Here is a 23,906-nt window from a genome sequence, read left to right on the forward strand (position 1 = left end):
AGGAGACGAAAGAAAGGGGTAAACATGGTGGCATGGAAGGAGTCATTAAAAGCCTTGCTAGCCAATGGGGTGAGCTCACCAGATTTCACGGTCCATAGCGTGGCTAGTAGGTGTCGAGCGCCATAGCGCCCCCACGGGCGGGGCCATGGAGGTAGCTTGATGTGAGGGTGTATGGTAGAGGGATAAGGGTGTAGTGAAGGTGGGTGAGAAGTTGGAAACGTGGGTGAAGACATGGAACATGACATAGGGTGTATGTGGATGGTACTTGGTAGGCACGAAGGATGAAGTAGGTCAATATGTTGGTCCCAAAAGAGGTAGGGTGAAAGTCTAGAGAGGGGGGGGGGTGAATAGACTTTCAAACTTTTTCGCACAGCACAACAATTGCTAAGACAGAGATAAACCAAAACTCTTAACTAGATTGTTAGAGTATGGTGCACAGCGGAAATAAATAAACATAAAGTGTGTGTGAGATTGTGTGAGCAGTATATCTTCGTGAGAGCGAATACGTAAAGAGCAATATGTAAAGAAAGCAGTAAAGAACACAAGACAATTATAGTGGTTCGCGAGGTGGTGTAATCCTCCTACTCCACTTGCTCTTTTCTCCAAGAGCCAATTCACTATATCTACCACTCCTTGGTTCCAAGATACAATGAATTTCCGTGATCTAGTGCTTTGATCACAAAGCCCGCACTAATCACGCCCAGTGACACCACACTGCTGCTTCGTGTTTCACGTCGCCGCGCTACTATCCCAGGATTTCACGACTCCGCGTTACTTTCCCCCCGTCTTCCACACTCCGGTAGAAACGTATCCCGTGATCTGGTGCTTTGATCACCAAGCCCACACCAATCACGCCCAGTGCCTCCGACACTGCTGCTTCGGATCTCACAGCTCCGTGTGACAATCCAGGATTTCACAGCTCCGTGCTACTTTCCTCCCTTCTCTTGTTTTGCTCCAAAACAAGTGTTGTCTTGCTTCCAACTTCTGAGACTCTGTAGATGATCTTCAATGATGCGCAGGTCTCTTTGATGAAGATAAACACTCTGGAAAGATTTCTCTTGACAGCTCTGAGTGTTTTCTCTCTTTGAATATATCAAGTAAAGCACTTGATATTTTGCTCTGCTTTGCTCTGTTTAAGAACTCTCAGAATATTTTTCTCTTGAAGCTCTCTGAGTTCTTTTCTCACACTTGAAGATTTTAGCTCTTTGAATTTTAGCTCTCTGCTCTTTTAAGCTTAATTGCTCTATTCGATCCTTTGATGGATTTGAATTTTCTGCTCTTGTATATTTTTCTCTGCTCCGTGCTTCTTCAAGTCTTCATATTTTCATCATTTTATAGCTGGTAATGAGAATCTGTCCGTTGGAAAGAGACGCTCTCATTTTTGAAATCTTGTATCTTTTGTCAGAGATCTTATCTTATCTTCTGCAAAAATGTCAGAAAGAGATAAGCTAGCCGTTGATGGAGTTTCATCTCCATGTAAATGAGCTCCCAAACTTCATCTGATATTCCTCTGGTTTTACGTTGAGTGGAAATATCTGGGTCTCAGTTTTGGTGTAGAATGGCTTCTCTGATTAGCTCTGAAGTGGTCCTTGTATCTTTGGGATTCAAAAATAATCTTTATTTTAATCTCATACTAGTTAGACTAGTATTTTCCTTGTGAGAATATTTTTCAGTGTAAGTTCTGCTTCATCTTCTTCATTCTCACGTCTGGGTGTTCTCAGACTTCAAACTGGCTTTGAACTTCCACCCAATTTGAATTTCTCCTTTGTAATTGACACCCAATTTCAATTGGCTTGTAATTGGCACCCAATTTGAATTTCTCTTCATTCTCACGTCTGGGTGTTCTCAGACTTCAAACTGGCTTTGAACTTCCACCCAATTTGAATTTCTCCTTTGTAATTGACACCCAATTTCAATTGGCTTGTAATTGGCACCCAATTTGAATTTCTCCATTGGCTCCCAACTGCTCTTGGTGCTTTTCCCAATTTGAATTGTTGACTTTGACTTTGAAATTGGCTCCCAGACTTCTCCTCCAATTTGAATTTCTCCATTGGCTCCGGTGCTTTTCCCAATTTGAATTGTTGACTTTGACTTTGAAATTGGCTCCCAGACTTCTCCTGGTATTTGAATTTGGCACCCATTGGCTCCCAACTGCTCTTGGTGCTTTTCCCAATTTGAATTGTTGAATTGTTGACTTTGACTTTGAAATTGGCTCTTCCCAATTTGAATTGTTGACTTTGACTTTGAAATTGGCTCCCAGACTTCTCCTGGTATTTGAATCTTCTTCATTTGAATTTCTCCATTGGCTCCCAACTGCTCTTGGTGCTTTTCCCAATTTGAATTGTTGACTTTGACTTTGAAATTAGCTCCAAGACTTCTCCTGGTATTTGAATCTTCTTTGAATCGGTCCCCAACTTTGAAATTGATCTCCATGTCTTCTTTGAATCGGTCCCCAACTTTGAAATTGCATCCCATACTACCCCAACTTTGAAATTGCATCCCATACTACAACCTCTCAATTCTACATTGGCTCCCATATTGAATTGATTTCCACGTGAAACTTGCTCCCAATTTCAATTGATTTTGATTTCTCTGAAACTGGCTCCCAATTTCAATTACTTCGAACTCGCTCCCAATTTCAATTTCTATGAAATCGGCTCCCAATTCCTTTGAATTGGCTCCTAAGTGCAATTGCTTTCCAATTTCCACTTGTAATTGGCGCCCAAAGCTTAAACTAGCGCCCAACTCCATCAGATTAATTTAATTTGACTTCTCAAATTTTACCTTGTAAAATTGTTGATGGTGAGTTTCAAACTTAAGCCATTTCGGATAATATATCAAGCATCATCCACTTCGTCCGTACAACTTTTGATTAAATCTCCAATCACATTTGATGTACTTCTTTCTTTCCATAGATGTTTGATCTCCAAGTCAATTTCATGCATTCTTCCAATATTAATTTTCTTCACGAAAATTCTTTTGGGATATCTTCTTTGAGTAGTAGCGACGTGAATATTGTATCATTCATCTTCTTCTTCAATTTGTTATTTTCTCCAGACAAATTCTTGATTTTCGGCTTTATATCTTCTTCTTCTATTTTCATCCATTTTCCTCTGTTTTTCTCTTTTCATAATTGAATAATTTCCCGATCATGGTCTAAGACTCTACTAGACCTAGAAATAAAATTGGAGGATCTACAAATACAAATTTGGCATATCAAAACCATTACACTTTATTCCTAACACAATACACTTGGAAAGACATGAGGAGTTCTTGAGCACTATAAAATGGGGGTGTCTTGCCTCCTTTGGGACATCTGGGTTTGGTTCACTAAATCCCCCTCGGTCCAGTGGCTTGTGATCCTAACTTTCAACCCAACACTAAAGTTCGATTCCTAACAATAACATTATTATTTCTAGTCCACTATGTGGGTTATAACTTGTATTGTTTATTTATTACTTGGGTCACCGTTTTGAGTCAGTATCTTAGGCTTTATACATCCTCTTGGTCTAGTGCCCCGAGCAATAATAATATTATTTTCCTACCCCCCCCCCCCTTTTGAGTCAGTATCTTAGGCTTTATACATCCTCTTGGTCTAGTGCCCCGAGCAATAATAATATTATTTTCCTACCCCCCCCCCCCCCCCCCTATTTTGTATTTTCATCCCCGGGTTATGGTGGATCCGATCGCCAAAAAAAAAAAACCATCACTAGCGCTGTTTGTAGGGAACACTACGAAAAGCACACATTCCTAGTTTCTACCCATTTTACCCTTGTTCTCTTTACACAATCAACCCAAGATACGACAAAATGGTCAAGTCACAAAACGAGCATTCCCGAGACTTCTAGGAACACCTTACCAACCTCTGGGGTCAGCTCGGTTTATGAGGGTTTGTTCCCCACTCGGATAACATGAGAGGTCTGATTGGCACTATAGTCGTCAAGGGAGACACTATCGTCCGTGAAACCAACTAATGTCCTCATGAATGAGCCAGTGTTACACCCCGTAATTTTTAAACCATATTATTTTAATAAAATATCCTCGAAAATAAAAATTTATTTTTATATCCTAAATATTTTAGCCCGAATACTTTCAAAACAAATTATTTTGTTCCTAAATTCAAATTAATTATTTTATAACCCATAGTTTTTCTATTCAAAATCTATATGGGACGAGCCTGCCAAAATCATTTTATAACTATCAAACTTTCTAAGCTCAAATGGTTTTTCTTCCTAGGTCCAATGACTTTGCTTGAGCCCAAAAATTTTCCTAGCCCAATTCATTTTAGCCCAAATCTTGCAACCCATTTCTAAGACAATACCATATATATATATATATATATATATATATATATATATATATATATATATATATATATATATATATATGTATATGTATATGTATATATACATATATATGTATATGTATATATACATATATATGTATATGTATATATACATATATATGTATATGTATATGTATATGTATATGTATATATATATATATATGTATATATACATATGTATATATATATATATATATATATATATATATATATATATATATATATATATATATATATTGGGTGGGTTTTTGTTGGGTTGGTTGCTGAGATTATGACTTGAATGATGGGCAGAAGACTAAGTTGGGCTGGCCCTGCTAACGAGTCACGCAGAACGGAAGGTGGTAAGGGGAACTCTAGGAAAGCTGCTGAAATCGAGAGCCATATTGTTGTTCGTGGCTATGAAAAAGGGAGCCGCTTTACCAGAACATCGTATTTAGAGGACGGCAGCACGGTGGAGGTGTTGGCGATGCAGAAGGAGGATGGAACCCATCACGATGATCATCCAGATGCCACTATGGAAGAAGATGACCCTGGAATCTTTAAGGATTCGTTGTCAAAGATGGTCTCGGGTTACAGGCCGACAACATCGGCCAGTGTCGCTGGGGGTCGTTGAGTTTCTGTTTTTTGGGTGCCTCCCGTGCGTTGGTTTCCCATGAAGATTTTAGGTTCGAATTGTCAAGGGGCCGCCTCTAGAGCTTTCAGGCGTGCCTTCATGCTATCAATTAAGAATAATAAGCCCGATATTGTAGGGGTCATGGAGCCTAGAGTCTCTGGAACTATCGCGATAAAACCTGCAAATCCTTCGGCTTTGAAAACTGGATTAGAGTTAAAGCCATAGGATTTTGCGACGGTATTTGGATCATGTGGAGGAATAATATTGCTATTGATATAATTTCAACTAATCCACAAATTGTTCTGGTCAGTGTAGGTAACAGTGCTGGCAAAATGGGAGTGATTTCTTTCGTTTATAGAAACCCGACTCATAATCTCAAGCAGAAACTCTGGGATGGGACAGATTGGGGTTGAATGATGTTTGGATTTTGGTTGGAGATTACAACGCTGTCGCTTGCCAAGATGATGTGAGCAACATTGATAGATTTCAAGAGCACATGTGTACGGGAATGAGAAACTGGGTCTTCAAAGAAGGATTGATTGATCTCGGGTTCACATGCACCAGATTCACTTGGACGAGAGGAAAGGATAGCACCACCTTCACCGGCGCGAGACTGGATTGCGCGCTGTGTAATATGGAGTGGATGCTTTGGTATCCTGAAACAAGAGTCAAGCACTTGGCGCGAATTTGTTCAGACCATGCTCTGATCATGGGCGCACATGATCGTTAGTACTAATAATCATCGTTTATGTTTCAGGCAGCTTGGACGATGGCCCCGAACTTTTCGAAAATAGTAGAAGGGAACTGGAATCCAAATGGGACGGTTGATACAAATCTCACCACCATGCAAAAAGCTTATGGGGAATGAAGTAAGGAGTTTGGTAACATTGACAAGAGGACGAGACGCCTTGTCGTCAAAATTGAAGGAATTCAACGCAACATGGATATTTAGACCGAGCAATGGACTTATTAAGCTGGACAGGGAACTCAAGATGGAACTCGATGATACTCTCCCCATCAAGAAGATTTTAGGTGGTTCCAAAAATCTAAGGAAGAGTGGATTCAATCCGACGACAGGAATACGAAATTCTATCACATGGCTACTATGGTCCATCGGGTAAGAAATAAAATTTGTGGTCTAAAAGATAGCAATGGCAAGACAGACCCGCTAGAACTTATGGTCCATGATTTCTACAAAAAGCTGTATACGAGAGAGGAGGACAACGACCCTAGTAGTACGAATATCGGGCTTTCCCGATCATTGCGACGAAGCAGTGGAATAGAATTAACAAAGAAGTGACAAAAGAAGAGGTGAAGGAAGCTGTCATGGACACGACTCCTCTCAAAGCGCCGGGGCCTGATGGATTCCACGCTCTCTTTTACCAGAAGTCGTGGGAGACGGTTGGTGACAACATGTTCAAACTGATTCATAATTTTTTCGGAAATGGTGTACTGCTGGGAGGGAACAACGACACTAATTTAGACTTGATTCCCAAAGTACAAAATCCTGAAACAATTTCCTATCTGAGGCCTATAAGCCTCTGTAATGTCGCATACAAATTGGTGACTAAAGTGATGACGAACAGACTCAAAAGCATCATGACTAAGCCAGTTGGACCAAGTCAGAGCAGTTTCGTCCCAGAACGTCGGATACGGATAACATTGTTATCTACTAAGAAATTCTCCATACGATACGAAGGGCCAAACGCAAGCCAGGTTATATGGTTCTGAAGATAGATTTGGAAAAGGCGTACAACCGCCTAGAATGGGGATTCATCCGATCCACCTTACAAGATATTGGATTCAATAATGAGTGGATTAGGAACATTATGAATTGCGTAGAAACAACTTGAATGTCCATACTTTGGGAAGGGAAGAATCTAGAGAGGTTTAAATTGGAACGGGGTGTGAGATAGGGGGATTCGATATCCCCATACTTGTTCGTGCTGTGCATCAAGAGACTTGGCCATATCATCACAGAGGCTGTTAATCAAGGTCATTGGAAAGGCATAAAAGTGGCGAAGGACGGGCCGAACATATCCCACATTTTCTTCACCAACGACATGGTCTTATTTGCGGAGGCTGAGGAGGATCAGATGCATGTGGTTATGGAATGCCTCGATCACTTCTGTAAGTCTTCGAGCCAAAAAGTCAATAAATTGAAATCTAATATTTTTTTCTCTAACAATTGTGCAGGGAAAAAGTCAACCGACTTACTTCAATTGCGGGCATTCCCGTGACGAATGATCTTGGTAGATACTTGGGAGTTCCCTCGCTTCACGGGCACATTACAAGGGATCATTGCAAAAGCATTTTGAATAGGGTCCACGTCAAATTAGAAGGCTGGAAGACAAGATCCCTGATCCTAGCTAGGCGCCAAGTGCTCGCCTAGTCGGTTCTTAATGCTATACCCTCGTATCACATGCAAACCATGCTCGTCCCTAAGGGTGTTTGCAACAAAATTGACAGGGCAACCAGAGGATTCCTTTGGGGTGGTGATTGCCAAGTTAGGAAAACTAGTCTGTTTAAATGGGAGACCGTTACCCTTCCGAAGGATGAAGGGGGCATTGGCATCAAGACCATGTGTGCCACGAACAACGCCCTTCTGGCCAAATTAGGTTGGAGAATTCTTAAAGAGGGAAACAAGATGGTCCCCAGGTGCTCACGCGAAAGTACATGCCAAACAGAGCTGATATTCAAAATATGAAGAGGAAGATAAACGACTCAAATACCTGGAAAGGAATTTGCGCGGCATCTTATCTTCTTAAAAAGGGTTCGAAAAAGGTGGTAAGAAATGGGCAAGCAACGCTCTTCTAGATAGATTGCTTGCTTAACGAAGGGGATGAAAATTTGACGGTAGCGGAGGTTTGGCACCAAGGTAGGTGGAACTGGGACCACATAGGAATTGGTCTTCACCACGAGAAGCGAAGTTAGCTAATGAGTGTGGCAGTCTTAAGCAACAATGCTGAGAAAGACATCCTGGGCTGGAAGGATAGCACCAACAACGAATTCACTACCAAATGTCCAAATCAGCCTATAAGATGCTAATGTTAGGAAGAAGCAGTTCTAAGACAAAGAACTGGGATGATATTTGGAAGCTTTGTATCCCCAGTCGCATGAGATAAAGAAAAATTATATGCAACTCTGAAAGGAAGAAGTGAGGATTTACCTCGGACGAAAGATGCCAAGTGTGTGGTGAGGATAAGGAGGACGTTGATCATGTTATTCGAAAGCGTCCTGCGGCGAGAGAGGTCTGGCAGAGGTAACTCATTACTCATCCATTCTGGATTTCAATACTTGGCTTAGTACTAATGTTACAGGTAGTAAAGATGGCCACCCATGAAGACAACACAATGCCAGAGCAGCCATTACTGCATGGTAGATCTAGAAATGGAGAAATAGTGTCGTTTTCAACGGCTCGAGCCTGGACATCAGCGGAAATATTACATGGCTGAAGATCCAATTCAACGACATCGAAAAAGCGCTGGCGAGGAGTGCAGGACCAAAGGGTAGGAAGCAGCCAGACAATAGAAGACAACATCCCTGGACACCACCTACTGCCCGATGGGTGAAGATCAACACGAATTGGTGTCTGGAAAGGAACAACGGCGGTGCAGCATGTGGAGGGGTTATTCACGACGAAAATGCTGATTTCTTGGGCGCATTCTACCGAAGGATTGGATCGTGCAAGGCTCTTGAAGCAGAGCTTTGGGGAATCTATGAAGGACTCACGAAAGCGTGGAAACTGGACTACCAGAGAGTTATTATTGAAACTGACTGCGCCAAGGCTTACAACCTATTTGAGGATGACAAGTCCTACGATAGCCCGGTAAGAAACATCGTCGATCTTTACAAAGCTACCAAGAACTGGGACTGGAGTATCAAGTTTGGGCACATCCCAAGAGAGCAAAACAAAGTTGTCGATATTATTGCCAAGCAAACTGCTGTTGATGATGAGCAGACGAGATTTTCTTTGATGGCCAATGAAGACATGCTGAGAGCAATGCGTGAAGATGAACTTGGATTGCTGGGAGCGTCGACTACTGTGAAGGTCAATCATTGATCCAGGATATTTTCCTCCCCTCATTCAAAAAAAAAAAAAGGTAAAACTTACTAATGTTGTTGTGGAGATGTTTGCTACGTCTAATCCAGATTATGTACATAAAGGGGTATATACTTTCAATTAACAAATTATCTACAATTAAGTTATTATGTACATTTAGAGAAAAAATTAAACCAGATTATGTACATAAAGGGGTATATACTTTCAATTAACAAATTATCTACAATTAAGTTATTATGTACATTTAGAGAAAAAATTAAACTTTTCGTCCCTTAGTTATAAAGTAATTGTAGGATTTGTCCCTACTTGTTGGTCGTAATATTGCAAAGTACAAATTTGCAAATATCAATTATAACCTAGGGACGAAAAATGAACACGATTTAAAAGCAAGAGCGAATCCTACAATTACCCTATAACTTAGAGACGAAAAGTTAACAGATTATGTACATCCAGTTATAACTAAATATACATAATTTGTTAATTGAAAAAGTACATAATATGTTAACAGTACATAATTTAGACTAGGGTTCACAATGCGCATGGTGAAATCCATTCCACGATATAATTTGTCAAAAACTACCAAATCTTTGGCAGTAAAAATGTTCAAACAAGATGTAACATCAACTTGTAAATAGTAAACTTCTTGTGTGTGTGTATATGCCATGAAGCAGCTACAAATAGTTGGAATTTATGTTCACTTGAAGCCACTTATCCTCCAAGTTTACAACATGAGTACAAGTTTATTGCCTGATAATATACTATGAATAGGTTCTCTAGCAACAGATGTATTCAGTTATTCTCCAGAATAACAAACCACTATACCATTAGAGTTTTGCTCGTACCTTTTCGATCAGTTCCCGTCTAAGAATCTTCCCCGAGGCAGATTTTGGGACGCTGTTTATAAACGTCACCTTGCGCAATCTCTTATATGGCGCAACCTGCACAAAGATGGAATTTGCAGAATGACTGTACAAAGCACAAAATTAAAGCATTTCTGTACTCCACTTCATCCCCAGACAACAATATTGGACTAAGACTAGGATTGCAATTCCTTATGGTCCGTGAGAATTCAAATTTAGCTTTATCCCGAAAAGAATCAAAAGGATAAAAATTTCGATGCTTTTCTTCTCACATTAATATATATTCTTTCACATAATTTAAACAATTGAAGTATGTGCTCCATCTCAACTAAAAGCCTAAGCTGATAGTTGGATTGCACATTAATGGTTATATGCTCAACAAATACTACTATCGTCTTTTTAGGCTCGAATTTCGTTATCCTATTGAAGATATTTCTTTTTTGTAATAACACCTAACGTGACTTAATAATAACGAGGATATTACCTGGCCTGCAATGAACTTCTTGACATCTTCTTCAGTCAGAGAGCTGTTCGGGGAGCGAACAACATATGCAACTGGGACCTCACCAGCTTCTGCATCCGGGTATCTGTAAGAAAAACGACAGTTTAAGTATTTCAGTATCGTCACGTTTGAGTACTGCATAAAACTCTCAAGTTGTTAAATAGCGTGCAACTTACGGGATGACAACAGCATCCTGTATTTCTGGATGAGAAACGAGCAGACCTTCGAGCTCTGCTGGTGCGACCTGGTGACAATCAAAGTTGAAATGAGCAACCTCTGACATTGTCAAATCAAATAAGTAATTTTAGGAATTAATCGTCAGTATTAGCGCTAAAAGAACACAGCTGTTATATCAAATTTCACTAAATGTTGTTCTTATAAACAGAAAACAATGGTCTGAAAGTTGACGGCAAAATTAAGGATTCAAACAAAACTCAGTTATCATCACAAACTTACCTGATAACCTTTGTACTTAATCAGCTCCTTGATACGGTCAACAACATATAGCATTCCATCCTTGTTAAAGTATCCAAGATCTCCAGTATGGACCCAGCCTTGCTTATCTATTGTAAGCTTTGTAGCCTGTGGATTCTTGTAATAACCTGAAAATGAAATACAGTGATATATGGTTCCGTAAGAATACAGTTACACTAAACATAATGCGGCTACTTTCCAGGCACATAGATCTCAATATGCACTATGCACGAGGGAAACACAGCCACTATTCGAGGGTGTGCAATAAACCCTGCATTCTGAGTCTAGCCGGACCAAAAGGAGGTAAACCAGTCTAGGTTGCTCATAACCGACCACTTCTTAACAAAGATCCCACATTCCTATCTTTTTTTTATAATATGAATCAATTTATAGTCTACACGATCCATTTCAAATGAACAATCGCACTTACTTGTCTTCAGAATATTACATATTTACACCCTATCAAAATAGGAGAATCAAATTAAAACAGGACAGTGAACAGCGGTATACATGACTATACAATAAGATAACTAGAAACAATATACCTTGCATCATGTTAGGACCTCGTACCCAAATCTCCCCCAACTGACCAGGAGGAAGATGCTGCAGTTTATCAACACTAACGATTTGCGCCTCCACTGCTGAAACCAGCAATCCAGCTGACCCGGAGTGTCTTGGACCAATTCTTGTATTCTCTATACACACAACTCCACAAGTTTCTGTCATGCCATATCCCTACAATTAACACTTATTTACTGCTTTTCTCATCACAATTCATTTTCCAATCACTAAGCTGCTCAGAAAACATTTATGTTGTCAATCAAATACTAAGCCTAAAACGGGGTAACCCCAGTCAAGATTGACTAAAAACACAAGGTCACGAGTTCAAATCCCAGTCTTTTTGATATGGGCAATGGGCAACCTAGACTGGTCTACCTCCTTGTTCTTTTGCCGGCTAGGGTCACAAGGCAGGGTTTACCGGTGTACACCCTTCCAGCCTTCTTAATTTGAACCGATCAGCTATGGGCAATGAGCAACATAGGCTGGTTTACTTCATTTTGATCCTTTACCGACTAGGGTCACAGGGTGTTTATCCGGTCTCGGATAGTGGCTACGGATTTCTTGGTCACCCAAAAAATACTAAGCCTAAAACAGGTCGTATTCTTTGAATTATATACAGATTTCTTCAAGAAACTAAAAACTACCTGAATTACAGTAGCCTGAGGGAAATTCTTGGCACACTCTTCCATCAATTCCTTCCCCAGGGGTGCTGCACCAGACCCAATCTGCCTCAGAGATGTCAGATTATACTTCTTGACCACACTGTTCTTAGCCAATGCCAGAATGATGGGAGGCACAACCCACATATGCGTCACTCTATACTTATCCACAGTTTTCAAGATCATCTCCAGGTCAAATTTTCCCATAGTTACCACAGAATTCCCCCTGGCCAGCTGTGAATACAAGATAATTGAAAGCCCGAAGACATGAAACAGCGGCAAGAAACACAAGAACGTGTTTTGCGGCTCCCCCGCCGCGTCTTGATCCGCGGCCACCATCTGAGACGTCGCGATGAAATTCCGGTGAGTCAAGATTACGCCTTTACTCAACCCCGTCGTCCCAGAAGAGTACAGCAACGCGGCTGTATCGCTCTGGTTTATAGAAATGGTGTCAAAATTCAATGACCCTGAGTTCTTGACCAGATCGGTGAAATACGTGAGGCCGGAAATGGAAGTTTTTTCCTGACCCAGAACCAAAACCGGCAAGTTGAAGCCTTTGACTTTGTCGAGCAATTGGGGAACGGTGACGATGAGCTTTGGGCTACAATCCTTGATTTGTTTGGAAAGCTCTGGAACTGTATACATTGGATTCACGGTCGTGGCAATGGCCCCGGCGGCGATGGCGCCCAAGAAGCAGAGTGGGAAGTCGATGGAGTTGGGAGAGAAGATAAGAACGACATCGTTTTTCCTAACACCCAGTTGATGCTTCAAGCCATGAGCGACTCTTGAGACCTGGGATTTCAACTGGGAGAAAGTCAATGTCCGGCCGGTGTCGGCGTCATGGATGGCCGGTTGGTCCGGGTACTGAGAAATGTTCCGGAAGAGGAAGGAGACCATTGAGAGGTTGGGGTCCCGCGGGAGGACAATCGGCGGCCGGAGAGATCTGTAGATTCCATCGCGGCCGTACCCAGACTTTTCCATAGCTAAGATTCGGAGAAAATGGAAATTTGTGAAATTCGCCGGAGAGAGCAAGTACTTATCGGATTGCTGACGCAGAATGACGAGAGCGTTTCCGAGAGTGTGGGCAAAACACGCAAATACATAAACAGCACTGTATGGCTGTATGTAGATCGCAGCGACTTTTGATAATCCGCTTGAGCGAAATAAAAATGAAAAATAACAGTGGAGGTGGCCACAGCCCACAGGTTCAAGGTCGAACTAATCTGAATTTATTGGTCAAAGTACCTATGAAGTTCCTTTATAGTGTTTTGTTCAATTTAGTCCTTGTACCTTGATTCTGATTAATTTAGTTCCTCTACTTTAAAAAGTGGTAAAATTAAGGACAATTGTCCAAATCTCATTACGAACATGGTCGTAATTATGTATTTTGGACATACTAATTTAATATATTGGTGGTAAAAATAATAAATTTTAAATATTTACAAAGTAATATATGAGTAGGAATATAAATATCATCAGCGCCACGTAACCTAAGCTAACGATAATATTAACATCGTTAAGTACAGGGACTAAATTGAACAAAATAAAAATATAAGGACTAAATTGAACAAAATAAAAATATAAGGACTAAATTGAACAAAATAAAAATATAAGGACTAAATTGAACAAAACATTATAGTACAGGGACCTTGTAGGTACTTTAACCGAATTTACCTGATAAAAATGAGTTTGGTTTTTACTGAAGTTGGACCGGACTTAGCTCGAACCGAAACCAATTTAATTATAAAGGGTCGATTCAAGTCCTTTAAAAACAATCGTTATACCCTACACCACGGCGCGCGTAGCACTGTGCGCTGCGCGCCTCTCAAAACGACGTCGTTTTTGGGAGGCGCGGTAGGAAGTTGCTGTGATTATGTGTATTTGTTCACACAATTATGTGTATTTGTTCATACAGTTATGTACATTTTTTATACAATTATGTACATTCTTTTTATACAATTATGTACATCCGAATCAGAAAATTTGTGTGTATTATGTTAAGAGTTGATGTGTATTATGTTAAAAGTTTATGTTTATTATGTATTATGTTAGATTATGTGTATTATCTTTTAAAAAGAGTATGTATATTTTGTTATATAATTATGTACATTCATGTATACAATTATATGTATTCTAGTATAACATTAAGTACATTTTTGAACAACAGGTTTTTTGATAGAAAAAATTACTGTCATTCACTGGGGCGAAAAATTTCAAAAAAAAAAAATAAAATTAAAACGACGTCGTTTTGCATCTGGGCGCACAGTGCAACGCGCGCCGTGGTGTAGGATATAAATTGCCCTTTAAAAAGGCTCGGAGTTTAGCATGGGACCGACCCGAGGCCCAAGCCCAAATACGGCTCAAACATTGATCTAGGTCCGAACAAACGCATGCGCCATCACCCACGGCAAAAAAAAAGAAGTAATTTTGTCTAGCGACGTGCAACGGCCAAATTAGCCTTTGGTCGTTGCACGTTGCAACTGGCCTCTATCGGAGGCTAAGCTAGGTCTGGTATCCGGCAGAGGCTATTGCTCGGCAAATTATTGTGTAGACCATGGTCCATACAGTATTATGTGGACCATAACAAAAAAGTACATTTTTAATATACTAAATGTACATTATTTTTGTATTGAATGTACATTATTTTTGTACTGAATGTACATTATTTTATAATATACAAAATATAGTCCACACAACTTGTGTGAACCATGGTCCATACAATAATGATTGCTATTGATCAACCAGACGGTCAATGCAACCACAAAAAAATTGGCCGTTGCACTGGTCAAAGGCTATTTTTAAAAAAAAAAAAAAAATTCTTATATACTCTATAAATATCCATTACCCAATTTATTTTTATCAACAAAAATTCTCAATTTAACACTCTTTTACTCTTACTCATAACAATTCTCTATACATCCTCTTACTCTTTATATATTTTATTACTCATTTATATTTCATTCTTTGATTTCTTTCAACCTCTCAAATTTCAATACCTAAATTTTCAATTTCAATTTATATATTTTTAATTTCTTATAATCGTATATTAGTCCTATATTTTTAATTCTTATAGTCCTAATCTCATATGGCTTATAGTGACAATCCCGACAAGATGTCAATTGATTTTTCTTACAATAAAGTTTTTTTTTTTTAATAAAATGGAGGGTGTTTTGGGGAAGGAAAATCCTTCCCCAAAACGCCAACCCCCTCTTAGTAGCGTTTAGGATTCAGCGGTTTGGAGCAAACCACAAACCGCTGAGTTACTAAACACGATTTTTGGCATTTTGACTGAAGTCAAAACACCAAAATGATGGATTTCTAAAATTTTGGCGGATCCGCCACTAACCAAACAAGGCCATTAACTTCAATAAGCAAATTCTCCATCACACCTCTATGATATGTAGTAGATCCATTAGCCATTGAATTACTACACTAGTTTTATTTAGGGGTCCAAGATTTAAAGAAGTATAAACAGAATATGACATGACGTTGATAGAAGCTCTTATATCTAACATAACTTTTTCAAGTTTCACACCACTTATCATGCACGGAATAATAAACATACCTGGGTCTTTGCACTTTTCAAGAAGATTGCTTTGACTAGCAACAAAGACATTCTCTTGCACTTCCACTTGATCAACTCTTTCTTTATCTTGTTCCTTATTCATAGTGATAACTGTGACAACCCAAAAATAATTTTCCTAAATTCTATTCAATAAATTCAAAAATAGCTATTTTCACTCTTTCAAAAATTTTATTTCGAAAATGGTGTTTGGATTAAATAATTTAAATCGAGTTTTTAAATAAATTCGACACTGAGAATATTCTATTTCGAAAATTCTAAGTTTCGCGTATATTTATGTATCAAGTTTTGACTCAAAAAGTCAATATGAGTGAAACCGGAGAGGAACTTGTGAAACCTGAACCAAGTGTTTTAATTAGAAACTATCTGTTAGAAAATCTATTTTTGACCCCAAGTTGTCTAAAATTATTTTTAAGACCATGGTTCATGATATAAGGTGAACCTTGATATTTCTACAAGCCAAAGCATTTGTTGAGATATTTTAAAGTAAGCAATTACATTTTTACCCCTCAACCCTAGTAACAAAAGAGCACTATTTTACCCTAACTCTTAGTCATTTCATTCCTTCACTTTGGCAGCCTCACCTCTCCCTCTCGTGACTCCCTCTTCCTTTCCATATCGTCTTCATCTCCTTCATCTTTGAAGTTCATCTTCCAAAAACCTAGGTCCAAGACTTGGTAAGATATCTTCTCTCATTCTATCATCCCATTTCCTTTGGTTAGCTTGTCTTTGAGAGAAGACCTAGCTTGAGGTTGGAGATGGAAGGATTCTTGAGGTTGAAAAGCTTGAGGTATAACCCATGAATTCCCGATATGTGATTTAGTTGTTCAAGTGTTTATACATATATTTCGGAGAATTGAATATTTGTTGAAGTGTTGTTTTTTTTTTTTGTTGCCCAAAAGTATCCCTCTAGCCAATAGCCAAATGACTAATCCCCCGTCCCTACGGTCAGCATACTAAGTGGTAGGGGACTAGCCAAATGGTTGCTCCATTCACATGGGTGGGGATCAAATCCCCAAACCTCATGCTTAAGGGACGAGGTGCTAAACCACCATGCCAACTATGTTGGTTTTTGTTAAAGTGTTGTTAGGAAGGCAGTAAGCATAAGCTTTGTTCTAGGAAACTCACGAACCTTAGTAACGGATCTAGACAAGATTTATCACCATGGTCCGTAGTAACTCACTAGTTTGAGCACCAGTGTGTATGGTGATTGGGATCAATTCCCATGGCTGACAACTTTATTTTAGCTTTAGTTTGATGTGTTATGTTTTGGTAAAATTATTTAAGGTGGTACACTACAAGAAAAATCGCGAATCGCGACGGAAATTCGCAACGGACTATATTCCGTCGCCATTTAGCGACCGAATTTGCGACCAACTACATTCCGTTGCGAAATGGCGATGGAAACGGCGACGGAATTAAATTCCATCGTGTATCTTGGCGCAAAGATAAGATAAAGTCCGCGAAATATTGGCGGCAAATATTCACGACCGAATTGGCGACGGAAGTAATTTACGTTGTCCATTTTGCGATCGAAAAGGCGACCGATTTGTGTTCCGTCGTTAAATGGCGACGGAATTGGCGACCGATTTGGTTCCGTCCTTAAATGAATTAAATTTTGGATTATGGACTAAATATGGCAACGGAAATTGCGACCACCTAGATTCCGTCGCAATATTTTAATTAAATTTTATTTTTTTTCTACTTAAACGCTGCGTTTTGACTACAAAATTAGAATTAAATTAAAATTAAAAAACCTTTTTAACCCTAAGTCCTAAAATCTCTCAAAGACATCAGAAGACAGCAGCTACTCCCTCACGAACACTATCGCATACACTCCATCGTAGAAGACAGCAGCACACCGCCGTCGTCATCACCGTGCAGCCGTCGGCGGCACCAAAACTCCATAGTCGTCGCCTCCTCCTCCATTTCTGACCGGTAATTCATTTTCTCTTCATCCCCTCTTCATCCCCTCTTGGAACTTTATTGGTACTGAAAGTTCTGCACTGTGTTCTTGAATCAGCCCCATTCCAGAGATTGGCTTTGTCTGGAGACTTCATAGCTCAGTTATAATCTTTTTTATTACTCATTTTCTGGAGACTTCAATTTTCTGGCCTTTAGTTTTTGAAAATTAGTGTAAGCTTTGCTTGGTTTATTGGCTGGAATGTATCCTTCCAACTTCTCCTAGAGCCTAGGAATTTCAATCTCTAAATGCAGTCCTTGTTTGGCTCAGTTATTGGCTTTGTCAAACAGATATTTTTTTTTAAAATAGTTGTAATTTGGAGCTTCTTGAAAAAGATGGTTTTCTTCTTTTTTAGCGTTTGACCTAACTTCTACTTTAGGTACTAGATAGGCTCCAAATTGAGATGGGAAACAAGCACTTCCATATGCACTAAGACCTAATTGTGCTGCCTTTAAGATCCTTTATACAATATTCTGTATATTATTATATGTTATTTCAGTAATTAGCTTTGATGTTTTTGGCGTGTTTGAGAATCTCTCTTAGATAAAGTTTGCTTTGGTTGTTTCATATTGGATTTCTTTCCTTTTTGGCTTTCCTGTGTTTCCCCATAAACATATTTCTTTGTGGATTGAGTGTGTTCTTGTTAGACTCAGATTTTTTGTAGTAACATGATGTTGATATAGAAACATCATTCTGAGCACATGAGGAAATATTCTAGTTCTCTTATGGTTCTAGTTCATGATATATGGTGCATCTGTGCTATTGTAGAAGGATTGCTATGTGAATATATATGGTGGTATAGAAATTTAGTACATTGAATCTGATAAAAATAAAGATACAACTTTGTCCATTTGATTGTGTCCTAGTATCAAATTATGAATCAATAAAGACAATGTATATTTTGGCTTCAAGGCATGGTAAGTTCTCCCAATACATAGTTTTGAAGAAACTGAGGCTCTAAGATTTAAATTTGTATTTGCATGCACTTGGATTTCTGCAGAAGTGAAGCATTCAGAGGATCCAATTGCACTCTAAGAAACAGGTTGATATTCATAAGTTTTAATGGCCATCATCTTCAAAGTTTTATTGTGTTAATGCTTATTATACATGGGAGGCTAAAAGGGTTTGTTTTATTATCATTGTTTCAATTAAACCATGAAAATCATTATTTCGTAGCAGTATGCTCTTGAACCACTAATCTCTTAATCAATAATTAAAGTTTCTTCCACTTAAGCAACTTCAACCCTTAGGAAATTATCTTGGATTATATAAAATATTATTTGTGCTTGAAGGGTTATTTATATTTTAAAGTATTTTTTTTTATAGAAAATCATAAATATGTTGAGAAGGGTTTAAACTACCAAAAGCTATGACTTGCCAATAAGACTCTATTTCTAGAATTATATATATGTACTTATATATTTTGGGAAATGTTATACTTGATTTTGGGAATATGTACATATATAACTATGTATGAGGTATATATTTGATCATATAGATATTTGAACTTTATTCTATCATTTCCCTAAAACTACTTAGTTATTAACACCGTATATTTTGGGAAATACTATGTATCTCTAGAAAGGTTTAACTTAAGAACTTTTGATCTATAAAATGTATAACCCATGGACTCCCAACTAGTTTTATTTTGACTCTGTGAAGTCTAAATTGAAGTGTAAATGCTTAGAAATGCTATATTATTGATGTTGTTGAGCTATTAGTGATCTATTATTGATCTATGATTGTGTTGTTGAGGATTTGGGAGAGTTGGATTGCTCAAAGTTTGTTTGCAGGTGAAGAAATACCTCTCTGGTAAACACTGTCTGTGCACCAGACAAGTTCACGGAGCTAGCCAACGGCCCTAGTCAGGGATCGCTGGCTAGTCCCGTGGAAAGCCGTCCCTTGGGCACGATTCTCAGCTAGAACCGTTGCCCAAGGCCGCCGTTTGGCGGAGCCAAGTGGCGGGGCTCCTCAAGCCCCGCCACAAGCTCCGCCAGGCCAAACCAGTGTAGTGGCCAGGCCCTCTGTAGCTCAGCTACGTGTCGTTCGAACCGGGAATCGCGGGCCCTTGAGGCTCGGACACTCGGGATCGTTACGACGCACTAGTGGAAATTGATTTCGTTGAATTTGGAGTTGAAATGATTAAATTATAGTAGAATTTGTGTAGAGATTGGCTATTGAAGTGCACTGTGTATGATTTACTGTGAAGGAAATTTGAAATGTTTTGAGCTTAGCTATTTGAATGAGAAGCATGATCATTACTTGATTGTTAGATTGAAAAGCATGATCATAATTTGTTAAGTTTTGCTCGAATAACATGTCTAAATATCCATTGTGAGTTATTGAGAATTTTGTCAAGTATATGAGATATTTGGCTTGTACAGTACATGAACTCATTTGATTACAGTGAAGTGAATTACTAAAGCATGAAGTTTATATTGAGATTAAAGAGCATGATCAATACTTGTCAAGTTTTTGCTACGAAGTTTTGCTAAGTATTAAGTGATAAGCATGAAGTAGCACATTGTTGGCTTAAATCACAATGAAAGAGAAGTTAAAGCATTCTTTACAGTAAAGAGCATGTTTAGCATATCACGAACTAAAGTGCATTAGCGGCTCTAAGTAAGCCTAAGTATTCTTTCAAAAACCTATATCTATTTTGGAAAATCATTATTTAGTTGCATTGAGAAGTTGCATGATATTTGATTTTCAAATTGTGAGAAAAGAGAAGTTGTTGAGAAACTATGTGCATAAGTTTGCATAAGTAAAGTTGTTGCATGAGATTTAAGTGCATGAGTGTAACACCCCGTGTTACTGTTGGTCACGATAGGGTGGTAAAAGTCTAGAGGGGGGGGGGGGGGGGGGGGTGAATAGACTTTTAAACTTTTTCACAATAAATAACTCTTTGGTAATTTCAACTCTAAATAACAAGTAAATAGAGAAGTAATTAAATTGAAATGCACAGCGGAATAAATAAGTGTAAAGAGTTATGCCCAATCAATTATTTGAATCACATGCACGTGTAGGATAAGCTCAGATGAGGTGTAAGAATGACATGAATATCTTGAATATTTAAAGGAGATGGTGCACTCAATATTTAACAATAATATTCAAGACTATTGATGGACAATTTAATTAAGTCCTCGCAAGTGCACGAGTCACGGTTTGTAATAGCGTGCAAAGGCAAGAGTCGATCCCACAGGGAATTGTATGATGCAATTTAATAACTTGAAAGTAATTGGAAGGAATAAACTTAAAGGGTTTAATAAAAAGTCGTCAAAAACTAAGAAACAAAAGGAAATCGCATGCAACTTGATAAATAAAAATCTAGAAACACGAATCAACTACAATTACTAGTTCGCATTTTGGTTTAACTTTGCTAACCATTCACATGTGCTTAATTAAAGCTACGGCCACACTATATCAATTTGAATTGAAATTGCAGAAATAAACTCCTAATTAACTTTCAAAGACTAAACACAAATTAAATTAGCAATAAAGAAATAAAAGAGATTAAAGATGAAAATTTGCAACTGCGAAAGAAAAATTCATGTATTGTGTACAGAACAAATTAAATGTTGATCTTGAAAGCTAAACAATATCTTTGAATTATAGCAAAGGAGAATGAACAAAAGGAGCAGAATTCTAAAAGCTAGATAATAAATAAATAAAGAAATAGAGATGAAATTAGTGTTGCTATTGAGATAAGCTATAACGAAGATTGCCCAGAAATTTATTCGCACAGTCAAAGCTTAGACAGGAATTCACTACTGCAAAATTATAACGCCAAAGCCGAACAAACATAAAGAAAAACAATGCTTAACAGGAAAATTAAATATAATAAAGCTTACAACTAGAATTTGATAAATTGACAAAGTGAAAAAAATGAATCGCAATTTAAAGAAAGGGAAATAGAACCAGGGACAATGTGCAGCTATCAAGGATGTATTTTGCTGCTGCTCAATTCACTGCTGCCACGGTTTTCACGCCCAGAATTCACCGCCGACCGGACTTCGCATGGAGATCGCCTCCTTTGTTTATCACCTCCGGAAGTGGTCTTGGAGTAAAAACTGATTGTCCCACCTTCATTGAATCGGCCTCTATTTATAATACTCAGACTCAATGGCTTCCGCTCAGACACCGCTCGCCACGGAGAATGCTCTGTGATCGCCTCTTCCGCTGTTCAGTCGGATCGCAGGACTAAGTTGTTGAAGAATGTCGTCCAGAGGTTCGCGATTAGCTCTATGCCTCTATTATTTCTCAATAATAATAATAATAATAATAATAATAATAATAATAATAATAATAATAATAATAATAATAATAATAATAGAGATCATATATAACTAATCTACCTTTATTAAACTCCTACTGAACATGTACTACTACAATTAATAACATTCTTATTAAATTAGGATGAAAGAATTATTGGACTGACAGAATTCAAATAATAAAATCAATTTAATAATTAAAACAACATAAAATTAAATAATATTATTAAAAACTAATTGTAGAAATAATAAATAAAAATAGATAAGAATTAATCAATTATTTATAACTTAACTATGAAAAGATTATTTAAAATAATACTAAAAATACTGTTTATCAAATCTCTCCACACTTATTTATTTGCTTGTCCTCAAGCAAAAACATTATTAAAAGGGAATAAAAGAAATTAAAAATAAAATCAAACATTAAACTGAGCTTTACCCGAATATGTTTTCAAATTTATTGCCAACAATGCAGGGTTAGTGCCAACTCAACGAATGTATAAAACAGTCGACTAGAAATTAAAAACTTTAACAACTAAAATAAATATAAAACGTGTGCTCATGTGCTGACACCCCTTATATGAGCTATACAAAATCTCAATAAACAAATATGAAAATTTCACCAAATTCAACCTAAACCAAATTCAGAAATATTCTATCACTGTGCAGGTGCAAAGCATGAAGGAAATAAGGATCAAGGCATTTATTAAAATTGAAATGCAATTGCTCGTCTTTTCCAAAGTTCACTCATTATTTTTTCTATTTTGACTTTTTTCCAAGAGAACTTCCCCAAAAACCTCGCCATTTTACGCCAGACTTGTTTGGGTTTTCATTTTCTGTGTACTCATAAACCAGAACACGACACTTATTTATTTATGGTACATGTGTATATGTGGCTGATTCAGCGGAGTAGAATCTCTTTATTGCAAACAAAATAAATAAATAAAACACTCATTTTAATTTTTCATTAATATTTTTTTAAATCTTTTTTTTTTTTTTTACCTCACTTATGCCATAAAGATGATCCTTGAACCAACACACTACACCACAATTTATAGCACTCAAGAACTATTTAAGAATTTGAAAAAGGTAAAATATAAAGTGAAACTAACATATAAACCATTAAAAAAAATGCATAAAACATATAAGGGTATTTTTTTTATTTTCAAATTCTATATTTTTTTGTGTTTTCTTTTTTTTTTTTTTTTTAAAAAAAAACAAATTTTCTTTGGTCAAAAGTATTCAAAATAAAAGAAATTAACAATTAGCCACATGCAATATACACACTAAGAGTTGACAAAAACATACATCATTTTCATCATAGGCTAGTCAAAAGGCTTATTGGGTAAAGGCTCAAGTTCTTATTATTTTTTTTAAAAAATATTTTTCTTTTTTTTTTTGTAAGAGATTAACAAATATTTCAAAATAAAACCCTCCCCACACTTATTTCAAACATTGTCCGCAATATTGAGAACAAACAAAAAGTATAAGAGAAACACAAACAACATGAAAATAAAGGAGAAAATGGAAAGAGAATTGGGTTGCCTCACAATAGCGCTTCAGTTATTGTCTGTAGCTAGACAACACGGGCGTTTAGAGTCCTGCAACTCTATCTGATCAATACTCTGGACCGAGGGATCACCCTCGAGGTACTGTTTTAGTCGTTGCCCATTTACCTTAAATTTTTCACCGGTGTCTGGATTTTCAATCTCGCAGGCACCATGAGAAAATACTTCACGTACCACAAAAGGTCCTGTCCACCTAGATTTTAACTTACCTGGAAACAATCTCAAACGAGAGTTAAATAACAAAACTTTCATCCCAGGTTCGAAATTTTTCCTCAAAATAAATTTATCATGGTAAGTTTTAGTCCTTTCTTTATAGATTTTTGAGTTTTCATAGGCCTCATTTCTTATTTCATCTAATTCATTTAAATTCAATTTTCTTATTCCACCAGCCCGCTGCAAATCAAAATTTAAGAATTTAATAGCCCAATAGGCTTTGTGTTCTAG

General features: G+C 37.7%; 1 protein-coding gene across 1 annotated transcript; it reads right to left on the minus strand.

Annotated features, from left to right (window-relative positions):
* Positions 1–9,627: 9,627 nt before the first annotated feature.
* Positions 9,628–13,202, minus strand: LOC109183355 (4-coumarate--CoA ligase-like 7). The gene is made up of 6 exons (XM_019333436.1): positions 12,063–13,202; positions 11,403–11,592; positions 10,840–10,985; positions 10,560–10,627; positions 10,366–10,468; positions 9,628–9,959 (listed from the first exon to the last, which is right to left on the minus strand). The coding sequence occupies exons 1-6, from the start codon at positions 13,056–13,058 to the stop codon at positions 9,846–9,848; spliced, it is 1,617 nt and encodes a 538-aa protein (XP_019188981.1). The 5' UTR covers positions 13,059–13,202; the 3' UTR covers positions 9,628–9,845.
* Positions 13,203–23,906: the final 10,704 nt, after the last annotated feature.

This window comes from Ipomoea nil, unplaced genomic scaffold, assembly GCF_001879475.1.
Source record: "Ipomoea nil cultivar Tokyo-kokei standard unplaced genomic scaffold, Asagao_1.1 scaffold1110, whole genome shotgun sequence".
Classification (NCBI taxonomy): domain Eukaryota; kingdom Viridiplantae; phylum Streptophyta; class Magnoliopsida; order Solanales; family Convolvulaceae; genus Ipomoea; species Ipomoea nil.